Source organism: Corvus moneduloides, chromosome 1 (assembly GCF_009650955.1).
Source record: "Corvus moneduloides isolate bCorMon1 chromosome 1, bCorMon1.pri, whole genome shotgun sequence".
Lineage (NCBI taxonomy): Eukaryota > Metazoa > Chordata > Aves > Passeriformes > Corvidae > Corvus > Corvus moneduloides.
Window position 1 is genome coordinate 27,698,344 of NC_045476.1, and position 20,450 is coordinate 27,718,793.

General features: G+C 37.3%; 1 protein-coding gene across 4 annotated transcripts in view; it reads right to left on the reverse strand.

Moving 5' to 3' along the window:
* The window catches only part of VPS41 (VPS41 subunit of HOPS complex), a 113,588-nt gene that overhangs the window by 85,894 nt on the left and 7,244 nt on the right, over positions 1–20,450 (reverse strand). For all 4 annotated transcript variants that reach the window (XM_032103283.1, XM_032103303.1, XM_032103292.1 and 1 more), the window contains exons 3-4: positions 6,447–6,554; positions 3,318–3,395 (exon numbers count right to left, since the gene is read on the reverse strand). In XM_032103283.1, coding sequence (XP_031959174.1) covers positions 3,318–3,395; positions 6,447–6,554 — 186 coding nt within the window. The remainder of the gene's footprint in view (positions 1–3,317; positions 3,396–6,446; positions 6,555–20,450) is intronic.

Sequence of the window (20,450 nt, forward strand, 5' to 3'; positions counted from 1 at the left end):
CCAAGCTTTATATTTTAGTGTTTCTTACACCTGTTTTTAGCTCAAATTAAAATGATAAATGCATTCAGTCTTCAACAGGAATGCTGTCATTCAAAACTTGGCCATTCTGGAAATAATGCTGGTGAATTTTCACATACTGAAATTTGGGTGAATTTTCTCCCTCATTTTGCTGCAAATCCTCCAATATCTTTTTTATACAATTTGGCTCAAATGCAGATGTGAGTCAATATAGAAAATAAAGAATTTATTATAAAAGCAAAACTCTTATTTCTTCAATTTCCAAGCCCATTTATATTTTTGAACATGGCTTCCTGAAATTAGGAAAGAAAGACAGAAATCAAGAGGACTATGAGTGCAGTAATGGAATTTTTGAAGTGTATTTAATATGAACTTACCATTAAAATGAATTTAAAAAATGGTTAAAAAAAACCCGCTCTTGCTTCATTCTGGTTTATTTTACAGACTAACAATATTTCAGATCTATTAGCTTTTAAAGTTCCCCATGTATGGTTTGGTTTTGATAATTACACATTTAACAGATGTATAGAAGACTAATTAATTTTTTCATTTCCCAACTTTTCTTTAAAAAATACCCAAAACCAAAACAATCCCCTGAAAAGTAGAGATAAAGACTCAAATGAAAAACAGTTCCTTGAATTACGTAACTGATTTCATTTGTACAAAGGGTATCATATTGCTATTCTTACCATTAATTTCTGACATGTCACAAGACACAAAACATCTGCTGAAAAGATCCTTTAAAAAAAAATACATAAAAGACACTCCCCAGGCACACTGTTTACTGCAAACAATTAAAATATTTTAGTGGTAATACTGCTATTTTACTCAGAAAAAATTCTATACAAAGCTAATTTCCAATATTCAGTAACAACAGATACTTCCCCTACTAACAACTTCAAGATAGAACTGTATATGCCATTCCTCCAATGAAGAAGGTTCTGAGAAGGAATTTGTTCTTTTTGGATTAGAGAAAAAGAACCAGAAAAAATACCACTCGTGAAAACAGTCTGTGCCAGCACATTTACACGAAATGCTTTGTCCCTGTATGACTTCAGGAAGTAATTGCCTTTCTTGTCAAGAAAGGGCTAGGTTTTATTTGGGATTTACAACATGACAATACTTTAATGCAAATTTCCCAGGAAAGACAATAAGGAGGCACTGGTAGGAGAGAACTGAAGGAAGATCTCACCGAATGTTTGGATAGTGATGCCTCTAGTCTGAAATCCAACATCTTGAGAAGTTCAGGTTAGAAGGAAAATATTTTGACATACAGCCCCCATTTCAGAATAAACTGTCTATGGGTTCAGCAGCTGACAATATTAATTTAGAAAACTTATCAGTTTAAGCAGCCATATACATCATGGAGCTGCTTTCTTCTCACATAGGCAGCCTGTTCTGTTCTACAACAGTTAGTCATTCCTTGAAAAACTTTTCTTTTAAAGACAAGTGGTGCTAGACGAAAATCATTCTTCTTCAAACTAGAAAAAAAGAGGAAAAAAAAGAAAAAAGAAGCACCATTTCCACCTAATCCATGATATAATCTGTTGCACTGGAGACATGTACATTACAAAAAGAGACATAAACATTAAGAATAGAATCCAAGAAACATTTCTTTTTCCTATTCTCCAGCTCAAAAAGCAGGTTGTACTCAAACAATAGTTTTGAAAAACATCATTGCCATCTTTATAAGGAGACACAGCACAAAAATCATCCTGAAGCATGCTAAGTTTGGAAAAGTAAACATCTTTGAGCAGAAAATAATTATATAGTCCAACACTAAATTCATCATAAGAAACTACCTCCCAGCAGGCACTGGTAGGACTTTTTAGTAAAGAAAAGCAAAGGAAATAACAGCAGATTTGGGAGGGTGGGTATAAAGAGAATTCAGGGATTTTGTTTTATAGAGTTTAGCATATAGCAGGTCCTATTGTTCTTTGCTCTACACCTAGGCAGTCCCCTAAGTCTTTACAGAGGAGGATTTCATCTCTTGGAACCAGTGTGAGAGAACAAGGCATTGGTGGTGGACAGAAGAAGATTGTTCTACAAATAAAATTTTCCAAGCCCCTTACACTGAATGGAACAAATACAAGTTTACGACAGTTAATGCCAGACTCAATACAAAATCTCCACTTCACTGGAGTGAGTCTCTGACTCTCTTTTCTACTGCAGCAATGGAAGAGAATAATTCAGGTACACTTTAATCTGACCTGCCCCAAACAGAGCAGCATGCATGTAAAGTAATCAGAACTGCAAGGGAGACACCAAAAGCTTTTCCTCTTTTGAAATGCAGTCAGCATTCTCATCTGCAGGGCTGATGCACGTACAAAATTAAAAGAAATAGAAGTACATAATTAGCTTGACTTTAATCAGTCCCTAGTAAAGTCATTGTCAGTCTGACTAAAATTAAATCTAAAAATTTCTTCAAAAGCTGTGCCTAGAAGCTTATACTCCCCTACTCCCTCGCACAATGCGTAACTACATTTTTAAAAAATAGAAACAAAGCTTTCCATCCCTTCCATGCAGCTGTGTCAGCTTTAGAACATATATTCTCTTTGCAAACATGTCCACATCTTGTGATGGTTTCTATAGCTAGTGCTTACACTGCTATGAAAAACCAATGCTTGGCTACAAGAATTTTTGACAACCTGAGGAGAAAAAAAATTGCTAATTCTCTTCCTGCCACTCCCCAAGAAAGACAGGAAATTTGAAACGAATGAACTCATATCCACAATAAAAAGGAACATTTAATACTCTAGAACAGAGCTTTAAATTTAGCATTTTATTCCTCTGATACCATGAAGCGCAATAAGGAAAAAGGCTTCTTCTTTTCCTTCAATCAATACAATCCCTTAATAATTCAAACTTCAAAACATTTACATAAAATATTAGCATTATATATTTGTAATTGATAAACTGAGCCAGCAAGGTAATCAATCAATTTTCAATTACTTGTGGCAACTAGATACGATGATAGTGCACAAACTAATAACTGACAACAGTCACCTAATGAACAGGCTCATGCCTTATGGAAGTAACGAGCTTCTGGGTTCCATTTTTAATAGCCACTTGAAATCATAAATATGTATTTCCTCTTCTGCTTCATGAAAACGTTTATTATATATAAATTGAGAAGTGCTCACCACAAAACCATCCAGCATAACTTCTTTTTGTAAGGACCATACGCTGCTTTTTATGTTATGGAATGCATTAGTGTAATTGCAGTGTTAACTGACTTACTGGTACATCGCAGCATTTTTACATCACTGTAAATGGGTTCTGAATAATGTCATACTTACAACATCAAACTTCTGTGTGATGTTCCCCTGGACATCAAGTAAATAAACTTTGCCATAATGTGTTCCCAGTGCCAAAAACTGTGAAAGAAAGAGATTGATTACATAAACACAAAGACACCACAAGAAATAGTACAGCAATGCTAAATGAACTCCAGGATTAGTAACACTGGGGAAAAGAAAAAAGCCCCCCATTTTCAATAGAGAAAGGCTATTTTAACTGTACCCAAAGCATAAAACAGGGCTTCAAGCCCATATTACTGTGATAGTGTGAGTTAGCTGTCAGAATGAGTCATGAGGACCCTCATCCACTGACAACTAATGGTGCGTCTGCAGTCTGTACACACCAGCTGATGGACTGTGGCAGCAAATTAAAAATGCAGCGTGAGAGCAAGAACCAACAGAGATCTGAAGTAGTTCCTAGATCCTTTCTGCAGCTTTGTTTCAATCCTAATGTTTCCTCTGAGTTTTATTTTTAATTCTCCTTCATTATTAAAATAAAAACAAAGTGTTCAAACACAGCAAAAGGCCAGCTGTAAGCCACTGGTAAAATACAGCTGAATTAAGGAAGGTCTCAGACAGTGCATTTAAGCACACACCTGGGTTTGCTTTCCTTCACGTAGTAACAGTCCTAAATAGAATACTCCCAAGACAAATACACTTACTTGGAAATCTCAGGAGTTTCTTTCTAAAATATAGTAGCAAAATAAAGAAATCTCCACATAAATCCATACTATCACAGACTTATTTTGATACAAACAAGAAGGAAATTGATTCTGAGAGATCTGCTGCTAATCAAACCATGTGAACTACACCTAAACAGAAAAGGCAGAATTCCAGTACTACTTGATTTATGACAGAGATTTCTTTTATTTGCCCCCTCCCCCACCCCCCCACTTTCAGCATTACTGAAATAGTCTAGGCTACTCAATTCTCTGTATTTCACTGCATGTGAGCATGCTTCATTGCAACCTATAATGAAATGCTCAAATTTACAGGCACTGCTAAGCGTGTCAGTCAGGCAGCACAATCTTTAAAAAATAACCTTACAGAAAGTCAAGGTTTAAAAGGATTTATCAAAATGGAATTGCTTAAAATGAAATTTCAGTTCAGGCACTTAAAATATGAAGCTACATTAAAAGGAGTCAAGAAAGGGAAAGAAGGGGCTCATTAGAAATTCATTCCCTGCAATGCCTTTCACTCCTGCAAGGTTGCCTTTTTTCAGGAAGAAAAAAGTCCCCTGGGTAAAAAAATCAATACTGGTTAATAAAACATCAGGTGTGCAGACATAACTAGGTATGACTATTCCACTGCACAGGCCTGCTTGAATGCACCAGGTGCCATGACGATTAGTCATCCAGTGCAGACAGCAAGCCTGGTGAAAATATGATGCTTTAGCAGCAAAAAAGAAAAAAAAAAAATTCTGGGGGGGAATTAGTCTGAACGCAGAAGCCAGATCTCAGGATTCCCAGCAAAGTTAAACTGCTTTAGTCAGAGTCATATTTTACATATTACTGTATAATTTTTCTAAAGATAGCATTTAGCAGGGCTTTTCCTGTTCATTTAGGGGGAAAAATCCCCAAAGCCCAACTAGAATGAAACAGAAACACCCTTGCTAAACCTATAACCCAGCTTCATTTTTAAGCTCTCTGTTGTAGGAGACCTATTCCTAAAAGACTGCAGTACCTGGCTTCTAACAATATTGATCTTTCTCATAAATAGTGTATCTAGTTTGCTGGAAAACTGAAAGTGCTGGGATACTTCAACAATTTTCCTGTATTGTCACGCTTTGTGACACTATAGTAAAAGCTGTATCTGTGCACATCCTTATAGAAAAATCGTGTTAAATTCTTGGCTTTCAAAATTTACCTGAGACTCAGGACTAAAAGGTAACAGAAACAGGCCATAGACAAGGAGGAAATGCTTGCCAATTTTCCAGATATCTGTGTAATTCTAAGTTGTCAAAAACATTTTAAAAAGACTTATTGTTTTCATTCACACAGTTAAAATACAAGCTTCATCTTAAAAGCCTCTTGAGCCATAGTAACAGTTCTCTGAGGAAAAGAAACACAGCACAAGTCAATCTAAAAATATAGACAAATAATAAAGATAGATCCCTCAACAGTAACTGTTAAGGAGATATTACTGGCTAAAAATTATACATTCAGAAAATAGCTACTATGTTTTACATACTAATAGTTGACAAATCATTAACTCATACTTTCAGGTGCTCTTCAGCATGACTCAGTATTTTAAAATGATTTTCAATACTTATAAAAGAGAAGAAAACTCATAAAATACAAAAGCAATTCTTTAAATCACTAAAGAAACATATGAAGTTTATTCCTTTTAAGAAAAAAACAATAATTTTTCTTAAAATTTCTTTAGTTTGCAATATCTATTACTCTATCCCTATCATTTTCTGGTACTTCAAAAACCTTAGCATGTGCATTTCCTCTCCTTGTTTTTAGCATACTGAATCAGGGAAGGGGAACAGGGAAGTCTTAGTACACCACCACCCAAAAGAAAAACCTAAGCAAACAAAAAACCCTGTAATTTCTTTCTTCTACACTGTATTAACATATATATAACATATATATAACACAGCGGAATATATGCTAAGCTCCTGGCATGATAAAGTTGGTTTTCACTGATACAGGCTGTGCACATAAGCACAGTATATACCATCTTTCTTTCTGAATAAAGAAAAGTTAGGACTGTATTCTGATTGCAGTTCATAATATTGCTCATAATTAAAATGGAGTGAACATTTTTCTAGTAGCTTTCTAGTACATCTTATCTAACAAATCACTGCATCTTGAATTCTCACCTCATTTCCTCATTGAGAAAATGTGTTTCTCACTGAAAAAATGTTTGATACAAACAAGAAGGGAATTGATTCTGAGAGATCTGCTGTTAATTGAACCATGTGAACTACTCATTTTATTACTGAGAAAATGTGGATTGTTCAATACAGGTTAATGGTGAATTTTGTTTATGTTACTGTTGTCTTGCACTACAACTCTAGATTTGGCATCACTTCTACACAGAAATACGCTGATGCATTATAAGCACAGATAAATATATAAAACCAAGCAGAAGTGCTATCTCAGCCACAAAGTCACATAATACCTTTTCATGCACTGTCATGCAGCTGGCTGCATCCTTCTGGAGAATTTCTGTCATTCCATTAGAAAGCCGTTCATACTTGAGCTTAGGCTCTTCTTCACTCTCATCTTCCTAAATTTTCAGGAGTGTAAGAAAAAGGGAGCAAGAGAGGAAAAACAACAAAAATATTTAGAAGTTTATTTAAGATAAAAACAAGTTAAAAGATATCCCAAAACTATCACACAGCAACAGGCGAAGATGGATCACTGCGATCTCTTCACAACGGCCATTACAATCAAAAGCCAAACTTTCACAGTTTAATCATCTGAAGGGGTTTGGGCTGTGCTTTTTTGTTACTGGTTTTTCTTTTTACTCCAAAGTTCTGGGTGCAAAGACTGTAGAGCAGCATGTCAATTCAGCTGTAAGAGGCACTTATTTGATATCTAAAAAGCAGGAAAAAATGTCCATGTGTACTTTGTTACATAAAGTTAGTTATTTGCAATTTAGAAGTAAAATACAAAAAGGATGCATATGATAATGAATGATGATAAAATAAAGTGTGCCACTGTAGCCACAATGAACTGAAAGCTGAAGCATGCATGTTGCAAGAAACTTCATGACCTTTACAAGATGCTGCACCTCTGCAGGAAGGATAGAGGCAAAATGCTGTGAACAGAAATAAAGAAGAATCCACTAGGAATAAGTTAATTGTCTAAAACCCACCAATGGGCTTATGGTTAAAAAAAAAAAATAGTATAAATATGTTTTCTGGGAGAAGGATCTGGACACTGTATATTCCTATGAATCACCTTTACCATTCGCATGTTAGGATTTTTTCTGGTAAATACTGAAGCTTTCCTCTCTTTCTTTTCAAGTATGTTAGGTATTATCACCCAATCACTACTTAAATGCAAGGAAAGATCATGGGGCAAAGAGTGAAGAAAAAGGAAACCAAGCTAAAAAAAACCCCAAGCAGCAAATTTATTGATCAAAGAAGACCCAACATGTTTATCTCTTAGGAAAAGAAAATCCAAGTTGCAAAATAGCTCTTTGGTCATAGGCATCTATCTGTAACAGATGGTCTATGGAAGTACAATGCCAGAAAGATTCCACAGGCTTCAGTAAGACTCAGTTAATCTTATATATGCACAGACATACACAAACCCTTATATATCCCTTGGTCCTCACTGGGAAACAGTATACCTGCAATAATATTCTCCTACAATCGCTATTGACTGTAATGAATATATCAACACTGTGTATGTTTCCCACATAAAACACATCTTTCATTCCGAAGCAACCAGAATATACCAGTGCAGTGCTCTACTTAAAGGAGTGCCTTGACTTCCCACCAACCACTGCCTTCCAATTTCTAAAAATGCAGTGTCAGCCTATGGCAGAACTGTATTTGTGCAACACTTTCTTGTAGTCAATGATGCAAAAAATAAATTTGGAAGAGACATGTTAACCGGTTAATAAAACATATTTTGTTTAAATTGCCTTTGGAATACTAAAGCCAGTCTTTCCCAAGTTAAATGGTACAGCCATTTACTATGTGCGCTACCATCATATATGGTAACATGTATATAACCTCATAAAAAACAAAAAAGCCATACATACCTATGGAAACACCCAATATTTAGCCCCATGTTTATAGAAACATGCTGCAAAGAGAGTCTGTTTTAAAATGTTATGTGAGAGTTTTATGACAGAATACAAATTAGATTAATACAGGGATGTCAGCAGCGCATGACGTAGGAGTATGAAGTGAGGTGTCAAAATGTCCACCAAGAAACAATTTTATTCCGTAAATCTAACACTGAACAAAGTTGTTACTAGACAGAATGACAATGTCAAATTACAGGTTGGCATATAAATCAGTCAAATTCCTCATGCCTACAGATCCTTAATAAATGGCTATGAGGTGGAGGGAGGAGGTAAAGTCAAAGTAAAAAGCATACATGTGATGGAAGGAGGGCGTAAGAAAGTATGTGTCCATTTTATACCAATTAATACATTACTCCATTTTATACATTGCTTACAAAGATTACACTTGAAATGCATGGGCAATCATTGAATAAATTCATAAAAGTAAAAATTGAACTCCAGTCATCTAGTTTTTATAAGATCCCACATGTTGCTGGGGTCTGGACATCCAATGTGCAACCAACATGAAAAGTTAATTCTAATCTCTTGAGTAGTTTGCATAAAATCATTCATCCGTGGACCATTAGATAAAGTTACTGTAAATAAGTTTCGCCTGTCTTATTTATGAGTGAAAACTAAGTAATTTTTTCTGCACATGAATATATAAAAAATATATACTTTCAAAAGTCAGTGCACCAAAGCGTTCTGCCAGGCTTCAAAGTAAGTAAATAAAATGAAAACTCCCAAATATTAGGCATGATGATGTACCTATTTCACGCTTTCTTGACAGGTATCTTCTATGTTAAATAAAAGTCAAGCTAAAAGGTAAATTGAAATGAGGTTGGGGCACTTTACTGTAAACAAAACGAAATTAAAAAGGTGATTTGCAAAAATTCAAGATTTCTCTACTGCTTCAGACTCTGATATATTAAATGCATTTGATGATCTCTTATTTAGAGTATCAGAATTTAAAAATTTTAAAGGTATTTTTGTATCAAGAAAAGCTTTTATGCAGTTTGAACTTCTAAAGTAAACACAAACCCATGTTAATAAAAGTAAATCAATAATTTTTGTTAAATTTTAATAATCTTGCAAACCCACAAATTAAACCATGAGCAGTCTGAGTTGAGATGTCAGTTAGCTGCGTTTCTATGACAACCTAAAGGAATAGTACAAGTCCTGACTTGCAGCAGAGCTAAGAATAAACAGAGTGACATTTACCCTATACAAGAGAACTCACAGCTGTCCTTTTTAAAGGGAAAAAATAATAAAAAAATCAATTGCTGAACTTACATGGATTTTTACTAAGTGTATGATACTTTTAATTAAACCATCCTAGAGGATTCTAAAAATTTGAAAATAAATTTTGTTAACACTGCTTTTTGTACCACCACTTAATACTACTTCAATATTTAATGCCTAAAACTATCTGAAACAACAATACTGAATTTTGAGATTCTTGACAAATGTTTTGAGAGAAAAATAAATAAATACTGCACAAAATGTGTAAAGCACTCTACACATAGCAGCCTTAAATTCTGAAAGGGAAGTAGACCCACAGAGCTGACAGGAGGAAGATACCTTTGTGATGTTGTAAAATAAACAATGACCATTTTTCCACAACAAGAATGCTAACTTGAAACTCATAATCCATTTGATTTTCTACTTGCCTTTTAATGCTAAAGCTGGCAGTTACATCGCTAAAAATATGCTGTAAAGAACAGGTAACCATAAACATTTCCCATTGAAAGCACATTTCCAACTGAATGAAATACTCTAATTAGCCCCTAAGACTAACACAAACCCGTTCCTACTAAGAGCTCTTCCAGTTGTCATTGCTGAACACACCTGAACTGAAAATAAATTCCTTTTCATACACCCAGCACCTACTCGCTTACCAACTCTTCTTCTGGAATGGATTTACAAAACTAACAAGAGCCACAAATTGTGCAATATACTCTCAACAGGCAAGTGTCACTTTGAGGGATGCTCACCGGCCTTTCTGAACACAGGTTCACAACCTTCTTCAGATATTCTGCCCCATCTTTACTAGCTTTGCCTACAGGAACTATTGTGTAGGAATCATGAGTAGGAAAAAAAAAAAAAATCTGAAATCAGTCCTCTTGAAGAAAATTTCCAGAAGGAACCTGTGGGCAGTTCCCAGTTATTCCATTAGCCCACATTTGCTCCTGCAGCAGAGGATCTGCCAACAGGACTGTCTGTCACATGAACTACATGCTCTATTGATTACAGATACTCTAATTATGTTACAGGCACTGACAGCAAAGTGTCATCCCTCCCACACATGGCTTGCCCTCAAAGTTTTTCAAAGCCTTTATGGAAATAAACATTGTATACATTATAAGGCAAGTGTCCTTCCCCTTTGCTGCACATCTTCTGTCCAGTCCCAGCTAGAATTCCAATTACTCCATTCCAGCCTTGTTTATGCCTGCAACTTTTGATCCTGCAAAGCATTTAAACTCCAATACAAAGACAGCTGAGGTCCATCACTGAAGCAATTTCAAAGAGGACACACTCACACCCTACTCCAACAAGGCTTCAGTATCATAGGCCTTCTTAAAGGGCTATGTCTGAAAAAAAAAAAAGACAAATAAAACCCCTACACTTAATTTTCTTTTTTCCATGCTTTCTTTCAAGTTTACCTTGATTTCAGACATTATAAGCAAAATGTTAAATGACCTCATTTCCTCCTGGCCAGGACAGGGTTAATTTTTGCAGTAGCCAGGAGAGGCATGGCTAGGGCACAGAGGCTATTCTACACTACCTCATGTCATTGCCAGGTGTGGGGAGGGAAGGGGACCCTTCCCTGAAGAGAAGGGGTTCCTTCTGGTTGAGCAAAGGACAGGTTTCATAATGCTGGTTCCAAGCTAGAGTGCTGTGAGTATTTTTGCATGTGAATCACTCTCTCTCTTTTGTACACTTTTGTTATTAGTACTGTGGCAGCTACTGTTAATTTTCTTATCTCACTGCTGTTTTCAGTAAATTGTTCTTACCTCAACCGGTGAGCTTTCCCTTTTGTACCTCCTACTCTCCTCTCCAGCCCACTGCAGGGGAAGGGGAGGAGGGGAGCAAACAAGCAGCAGGTAGTTTGTAGAGTCTCAGTGGGAGCACTAAAGTGGGGAGTACCATTCCTAAATCACAATACCCCCTAGCTTACTGGGTCATTCAAAGTGCTCTGCCTCTGTTTATCTGAGTACTTAATGTTTAAGACACATTATAAAATCCCATTAAAAAAAAACCCAAACCAAAACCAAACCAAAGAACCCCATTCTGCTGCAAAAAGTGCAAACACAACATTACTTCAAAAAAGTGAGAAGAGACTACTTGGCAATTTATGAGAGTAACTCTTCCTGACATTTAATACAGGTCAGGCCTTTAGAAACCCTAGTAAGAAATCAGAATTTTTATTTATTTAAATAGTCATCACTATCACACAGAACAAAAAAATTAAACCAACTAGTTAGAGCTCCAGAATTACTAGTTTGCACACCAGATGAAGATCTCCAGTAGAACCAAAGAAACCAACTCAAATTATTTTTGAGTTTAAATAAAGGTCCACAGAATGTTTTCAGTTATGCAAAAATGAATAAACACATCCTTCCTTAGTGCTCTGCTGGGGGCAGCTTCACTTCTTATAGAAATTCAATGACAAATACAAAAAAAGAAACCAACATAAAAAGACCTCAAGCCCCAAAATGAAGTCTCCGGGGACAGTTACTTATTTCTCTTATATATGTGCAGAAGCACAAAGTGCAGCAAAATACCCAGCAGAACTGAGTTGCCAACATAATTTATTACCTTTCTTGGTTTTGACATCTCGACTTGATCCAAGGTATAGCCATCTCCAACTCTTGATTTTTTTAATGGAAATAATGTCTTAATCAGGGTGTTGACTGACTGTCTCAGCTTTAGTTTTGAGGGCCTGTGAGACCGGCTGGAAAGGATCTTTCATCTATAAAGCCCCTATCTGACAGGGGAGCAAAGAGTACTTATCCAAGTGGCTGGTGCCCTGCTGAGAAGCTAAATGGATGACTTCTAAACAGACTGCTATGAAAGGCACATCATCAGTGGGGTTTTACATCATCATCTGACCCCCCAGCTGTCTGCAAGCCCTTCATATCACCAGCATTGCTTGGAAGGGCAGGATTGCACCTAGCACGGTTGTGCAAACCTTACTTTGGACAAGGGATCCCAACAAGCACCTTTCAAACTTAAGGCTAACTGCCACAAGATTTCCAAGAGGAGACAAGTACTACCCGACAAAAGATACAGATAAAACTTTTTATTTAAACCCTCACATCATTTCTACACCTGGGAATTGTACCACATGGGTCATAATGCCTCCTTTGGCCCAATAAAGAAATTATGACTATTTTTGGTCTTTATCTTTCCAGTTCAGCTCTCAGACCTTTGGTAGCACCCAACTATCTCCATTCATTCAACGTAAAGAGATACTGATTTATAAATGAACCTGATTTTACATTTACTGAATCCCATTCCCCAAAATCTACAGGGAAAATATCTAACACCAAATGCCTCAGATAAGCAGGTTCACTTATCTGTCATCTCTAGTTTTCTCTACCCACGTCATATTTAGGCTAAATGTGGCTCAGATAATCTGGTAATCCAGATAATCAGACAGAAGCCTCTATATTCTCAGTATCACCCCAGGAATATCTATGTGCATTGTTTCTCACTTCCTTCTTTATTGTATTTCACACCAAATAATTTTCTAATAGCTGTATGCTAAAACATTGAGACTTAGCATACTTTTCTTGTACTTAATGGCAGAAATTAAGCTTGACAAACCGTACAGTTTGTTCACCCCAGAAATAAGACTTCAGTTTAGACACCCTTGCTCAGCTAGGAGCAAGCAAATTCTTCAACCTTGCTGATTCCGACAGCAAGGCAAGATGAAGGCAGAGCAACTCTCTACTGCAGCTCTGCAGGACTAGGTCTGCTGGCAGGGTTACTCTCAGTTTTGGGACATGAATGGAAAAGAAAAACAGTGACTCTGCCCGCCACAATATTATGAAGGTTAAAGGATTGAAGGACTGCCTTCCAAGTACCAGTCAATCCCGCCTGTAATCCAATTATCCAAAACACATAAAGGGGCTGGCTCCCACTTAACACTTAACCTCCACTTTTAAGACTGCAGAGTCCTGAAGGCTCAGAAGTCTTTTCCTAGCCTCCCTCTTACAAATCTCCTCTGCTCCATCCCCTTGTAACCCTCAGATGGACCTTTGCTCTCACCCCAACTCCCCTCAAACACTTTATCGAGCCCTCTCAGCCTAGACTCCAAGTCCAATTTCAACACTTTTCAGTGCGCCTGCCAGGAACCCCATCTTCTTCCTCTTCAAAACTACCATGTCCTCAGTTGGAAGCTCACTTCAGCCAGGCAACCCTCATGGCATACCTTTCCTAGACACAGTTTTTAATGACTGCTTATAGCCTGACATGAAACAGCCGTTCACAGACACCAGAATCCACCATGAACAGCTCACCAAGTATACTACAGGTGGTTCTTGGAAAAGGCAGACCGCAGCTCCCACCTCAGCTGCACACCCACACCAGCTCAGAGACATTCAGAGGACAAAGATCTAGACAGACTAAGCAAATGGATTTGGCAATGCAGACAATTACCATCCTGTATTTCCATGACCTCTTTCCATGTCTTAAAAGCACAGATGTTCTTATAATACATGGAAGGAAAAAGGAATTTTATTTACTAATTTAGGGTTGATATATGCATATGAACACACTTCCCATTTGCAATACTTGGGAATATGGCAAATAAATAAAAAAATCTAGCAAAAAAACCTACTGCAAGTGAAAATATCACATGGGAGCAACACAGGACTTAGCACATGCAGGAGGGTTAATAATCTTAAAGTAGAAAATATTAAGCAGCAAACTGTAACAAATTGCTAACATCTGTTGATGAATTTAAGGAAGTAACATCATCATGTCACAACACAGTTGGGAGATCCCTTTGACTTCCACCCCAAATCAAGTCAAAGGCCCTGTACTATTTGGTAAAAACAATGAATAGGTTTTTTTGTTTGTTTTTTGAGAACATGAAAATGAAGAAAAACTCCCAATCTTTACCTACTAAATGGCTTACCCTGCTCACAACTTTAAGTACAATAACAACTGGGTTATACCTGTGATGAGATAAATTTGCCTTCTCCCCCTCTTCCTTGTTATATTACCATTTCACAGTCACAAAATAGTCAGCCTTTATAAATCCTACTATTGCCTTATGACTGCAGGCATCAGAATATCACTTGTACTTTAAGGATGAGGGGTATAAGTTTTGAACCCTACAAATTAAATTGGTGTATTATCTATTTGATGTAAGAAGGAACCCAGGAATATTTCTGGACATTTGTCTGTTTCCTTCTACCCTAAAAGCAAATATGTTCTTCACAGCAACTTCAAGTAATTGGACCCACTATTAATTGCATTAAGTGTGCATACCAGCAGAGTCTTATTCTTCCTCAGCACCACTAGGAAAAATTTATTTAAAGATGATGACTGTTGGGGTTTAGGAATTCTCCTTCAGTTTCTTTCTCTTACGGAATTTTCCTCCATATGTGTTGCTAGGAGACAATAACGACCAGATACTTAAGAGACAAGTGGCCACATCTCAGGGGAGGTCCAGCAGGCTACTCTTGCTTTTTACCTGGAGGTTTCTCATGGAGGGCAGAGATACCGTAAGAATTGGGCTGGGGGAAGGGGCTGGGTGCAGCTCTGAGCTCTCCCTTGCTCTCTTGGCATTCGGACGGGAAGGAGGCTGCAGTTGCTGTGGCAAGAATTCACCACCAGTGCAGGGTTCTGTCTTCTGCTGCCTTCTGTGGTGAGAGGAGTTCTGCTCATGGGAGCAGCCATTGCACTGGAACCTTGTTAACACCCTACCTCACTTAAAGAGGGACTCTGTTGGAGTGTCCCAGGGGAAAACCCTGGGATCACAGCCCTCTCACCCTCCCAGGGAGCGTCTCTCTGGGAGCTGGGCTGTCGCTGCCCCGCCCCTGCCATTTTTTTTACCACTGCTCTGAGTTTTTGCTACACTGTAACTCACAGCCCCTGGCCTGCATGGAAGACCGGCGGCTTCAGCTACAGCTGCCAAGTGTCTGATACATCTCATATACCACTCCGGGAGTTTGCTCATCCCTGCTACAGCTTCTTTTGCTATCCAGAGAGGGCACCGGGATCGGGTGCCCCTCGGGTTTGTAAAGGAAGCCCCGTTTCCATCCCTTCTGCCGAGCCCGTCCCCCGTTGTCCACGCGGAGAGAGAGGGCCAGACCCGTGCCCTGCGCCCCCTGCAGCCGCGGGGGAATCATCGCACCTGCCCTGCCCGGCCGGGAGCCACCAGCGCCCCTGCCGGCTGTGGCCGTAACTACAGCAAAGGGGAAAGAGCTTAAAGAGCGGGAAGAGACTGTTTATTGGGTTTTCTGTTCTTGTTTGATGTTGTTACCATTGTTGCTATTTGTTTGCCTTGTTATGCATACACATACTAGTAAAGAACTGTTATTCTTTTTCTCATATCTTTGCCTAAAAGCCCCTTACTTTCAAAATTATAACAATTCAGAGGGGAGGGGATGATATTTTCCATTCCAAGGGAGGCTGCTGCCTTTCAAACACCTGTCTTTCAAACTGAGACAATGACCAAATCTGGTCAGAATGGGGGTAGGAGGAAGGTTTGTCTTTGGAAAGTTTTAGAAGTCAGAATTGTAAAAAAGATGCAAATTACTGAGGTGGGCAGTGAGGACATAATGCTATCATTGTAAAGGAGGCAGCTATTTACTCAAAGTTCTTCCACTGTAACATCAAGCTTCTTTGGTGTTTGCCTCTGGTGCTGCCACTTTTGAAAGAAACTGCACACAAGACAACCCATTGCCTGCCATTCTGACATGGAAGTCAGAAAAAACACCTAGCCCAAGTCCTGCTTCTTCTCACACCAACTGGAACCCAGGTTATAGTTTAGAAATAATTTAAATAATCATCATTTCTGAAAAAATACCTGGAAATTCACAACAAAAATTTAAAATTTACATTTTCATTGTTGCAAAACCTCTAGAAGATTGTTACTCTGTACAATCAAGAAACATATAAAGTATAATTTAGAAGCTAATTCAGTCCTTAAAAAGATAGCACCTCAAACTCATTTTCTAAAGCTCTTCAAGTAGATGTCCCCATATTTGTTATTTAAAAATACTTCTGTGTTCCAAAGTGATGCAAACACACCTTCCCTGATGGCCATTTCTAGGTCTTACCCAGCCTTCCTTCAAAAGAAAAAAAATCCAGAAGCAAGCAGAAGAAAGCACTCCATTCCCCACTGTTCTGGATTATATACCCACTTGTGCTGAAGAATCAAGTGCCACAAAGCAAACAAGAATTACTGTAGTAGGATGTGTAATTATTACAAAGTGCAGCTTCACCATTACCATTTCTCCATCCCTAGAATATGGTCTCCAGACTTCTGCTCTTACCTCAGTGATGATCCTGACTCAATTCCTCTCAATGCAATCAAATCTCTAACACTAACAGAATGCCAAGAAAAACTTAGACTAAGGCCTTTAACCAGGCTGCTTGATAATACCAAAACTGGAATACAATTTTACTGCACGTTGTTGTTTTATGTACTGTGTCGAATTTAAATCCTGAGCACTTTACCAGACCCTTTGGAAGCTCACTGAGAGAGCATAAACTTCTTTTCCTCCATTACTTTCATAAAAAAGTTGTTCCTACAGAAAAATTTTAACAAAGCAGAAAAAAAAACTGGTTTAAGAATGAGAATAGCAAAGAGCATTTAATCTTGAAGTCACTGGTTCAAAAGCAGGTAGAGCAATAGTGAATAAAAGCTAGAAACCCATTAAAGTTTCCAACTTGCACAAGAATTCATTTCAATTCTGCAACTACTGATACACAAGAAAACAAAAAGCACAAAGACTGAAATTTCTAAACTATAACAGCATGCTTGTGACTTATGCTGCTAAAAATATTTTCCCATAATTCTATGGTGAAAATACTGTAATGTTAGTTCAGTGAAAAATGTGAATAACCTCTGATCTTGCTCCTTTACAACTGTTCATAAGGCAAATCACCAATGCTTTTCCAGTACCTAGCTGTAAAATTGGTAAATATGGATTAGGATGGTAAAATTTCACACAACAGAAATTTCTGTTCTCCCCATGCATTTTCCACAGGGATTTATTTAATACCCTGGGAAAATGCAGATACACACCAGAAGCACGGAATTAAGATTATATGGCTGCCTGTGAATATGTCTCAAAATGGGCTGCATTTACAGTATGAAATGACACACAGACGAAAGACAAAATACAGAGCATTTTATTTCTTCGCAAAACTGTTGTGGCATACAGAATATTAAACTATATTTGCACAACACCAATTGAAGATTTACTCCTACGGGTTTGAAGGAGCTGGGCACCAGCCAAGTTTTGAAGCGTAAGTAACACAGAGATGACATACTGCACATGAGCAATCCTCATAAATGGCGTGTTTAAAAAAGAGCAGTAAAAAGTCCATATAATACAATTTGGTTTCATTTCAATTTCCATCAATTTATTTAACTGGTAGTTTTGTGCATAACAAAGAACACCAGAAACTTCCAAATCCACTTCATTGTTCAAAACCATAGGATCAGTCCATCCACACCAAGTGCGCCATACAGAGGCAGCACAGGATAGGCTGTTTTATCTTCCACGTCCAAATCCAATTCCAGCACAGAAAAATCCAAACACAGTTCAAATCTCAATGAAGCTACACATTTCTACTTTTATTGTCCTTTTGCTGAGTAAGGAACTTGGGAAACATTTGTTTCCCCTGTGAACACTACTCAAGCAACCCAGTTGCCACCTTGTGATCTACTGCATATGAAAAGCTGACAGGGCAGTTTTGGGAATAGCAGTTTTTGAAGCTCACCTACCCACCACGGGGGAAGAGCTGAATTTCACTGTTACTTCCTTTTTGCAGCCAAGAGTGTTATTCCATGCAGAAAAATACATTTAGTGTTTTGCAAAAGCCACATCTGCATACTCTGCTAACACAGTAGCTTTGCAATTGCATTTAATTCACGTAGGAAGCAGAGCAGCATTTTTACTTTCTCTGTATTCCACAACATACAGATAGAACAGGCACTTCTGGTTAATATTAATAGCTCATTAAATGAAGTATCTAATTTTCACTCAAAATCAGAACATCCTACAAGAATATAGTAATAATCCATTTTTTCCTGCAAGTCAATCCTCTAATGATGTTTATTATAATGATAGTTACTAGTCACTGCAAACTTGTTTTTCAAATTAATGTATGAAAAGATTCCATTTAAACTTCAATAAATAATTTACTATGCTCATCCTACTGACTCAAATTGATAAATTATTTGCATGATACATTTCTTCATCAATAAGGAGAACTTTGTACTTGGAATTTATGTAACTTTTCCTTCCATTCTCCCCAAAAGGCCAATTTAATTTAAAGCCCTGCAGAGGGAAGCAATCTCTCCTCAGACTGCCCAGATACGTGAAACAGAATACACTTTTTGAGCATTTTTCTCCCATTTTACATTTTAAAAAAATAACCTAATGTACAGCTATTCAATAATAAGGAAAAGAGGCATGATTAAAAGAAGTACTTTGGAAAAGGTCAGGTAGGAGACAAAAAAAAAGCAACTCGGACTAAGGTACAGTAGCCAAATCTACTTTTCAACCATCCATTTTTCTTACAATGGTGATGCCCCTTCAAATGTTACTATCCACAGAAGAGCTTATCTCTTCCAGCCCTATGCTCCACATTCCATGTTAAGAGAACATTTTGATGGAAACACAGTATGACAAGGAGCCTTTTTCACCAGATGCTTTATTTACTTGAAATGATTTAATTGCTTTGACCTAATCCAGACCCAACCTACAAGACTAAAATTTGGAGTGCACTGAAAAGAGAAAGGAAATATCAAGGCTTTTTAGTTGCCTCTTTTTAAGGCTTACATTTTTCCTGTGTTCCTGCTCTGATCAGTTTTCAAAACCTTAAAGAACAAAAGCACTACTAATTTCAGTGGTGGAAGTGCATCAGAGAGGGATATTTCTAAACCACCAGAAATAGTTTGAGCACTGGATTAACCAGAATTTCTACAACACCATTCTGTCTACAAACTCATAGAATTTATTAATATAGTGTTTAAATAACTAAACAAGAAACTAAATGAACAAACCCTTTCACAGGGTAACAGTGATCAAAACAGAAAAAAAAAGTTAAGAAGGGCACATATAAAAATAGAAGTGCTAGAATGAAAATATGTGCAATAATGATGACTAACACATTCATGTCTCTAACAAAAAAGCAGGAATACAGATATCAATGCACCTTTCTTAAAAAAATACTATTCTAATACCTCTTTGCAGAACTTTAATATCTGCACCAACATGGCTTTCTTTTGTAGTTTAACAAGCAAACAATTGCAAACCAAAAAATTTCTGCTGTAGTGCAGCATCAAAAAAAAAAACCAACAAACCATCAGTGACATGCCTTACATAATCAAGGATTATTTCTTGGGACATAGCATTCATTTATAATTCCAGGGACATTTGTTCTTGAAAGGGTGCTTCCTGTAAAAAAGTCACATGCTGGATCAGCACAATCTGCTCATAACCCCTGCAGTAAATTAGAAAGGAGGAGAAAAATTTAAGCCTTTTATTCCTTGCTAATTAACTGGCAAAACATAACTACCTGTCTGACAGAAAACAGCTCAATTGAGAAAAGCAAGATTTTACAGAAACAGACACATTGCAAGGAGGAAGAATAATTTGAAAATAAATTCAGATTCAGGCTGTACATAATTTATGGAGTTTTTTTTTTCCCTCCACAGTTGACAAACAGCCAAAAGTCAGATTACTTTGTTATCTACTTTTTAGATCTCATCAAATGTGACAGTCCAAACATTTAGCTTCAGGTGCTATAAAATAAAATTAAATAAGCCAATGAAACCACATTGTACTATGACTTTTCAGCCAAACCAACCTGCTCAGATCCAGCCTCAAATCTGGCTGCATATTTGATGATTGGACAAGTTTGGGATAAGTCATGCAAATACACTCCAGAAAAACAATTAAAAAACCCTAACAAAAACCCTTCAAAAAACACTAAAACCAAATGTCTAAAGCCAAAGATACAAAAAGAAAATACTTGTGCTTCAAGACTGCAGTAAAATTACTTCACGAAACAATTAGGTTTTCTCCAAAGAATTAGAGGAGTATTAGATATACAGCTTCCTCATTATACCATGGCATAATATATAGCAGCCTGTCTACAGGAAAAGAAAAAGCTTGTAATATCCCA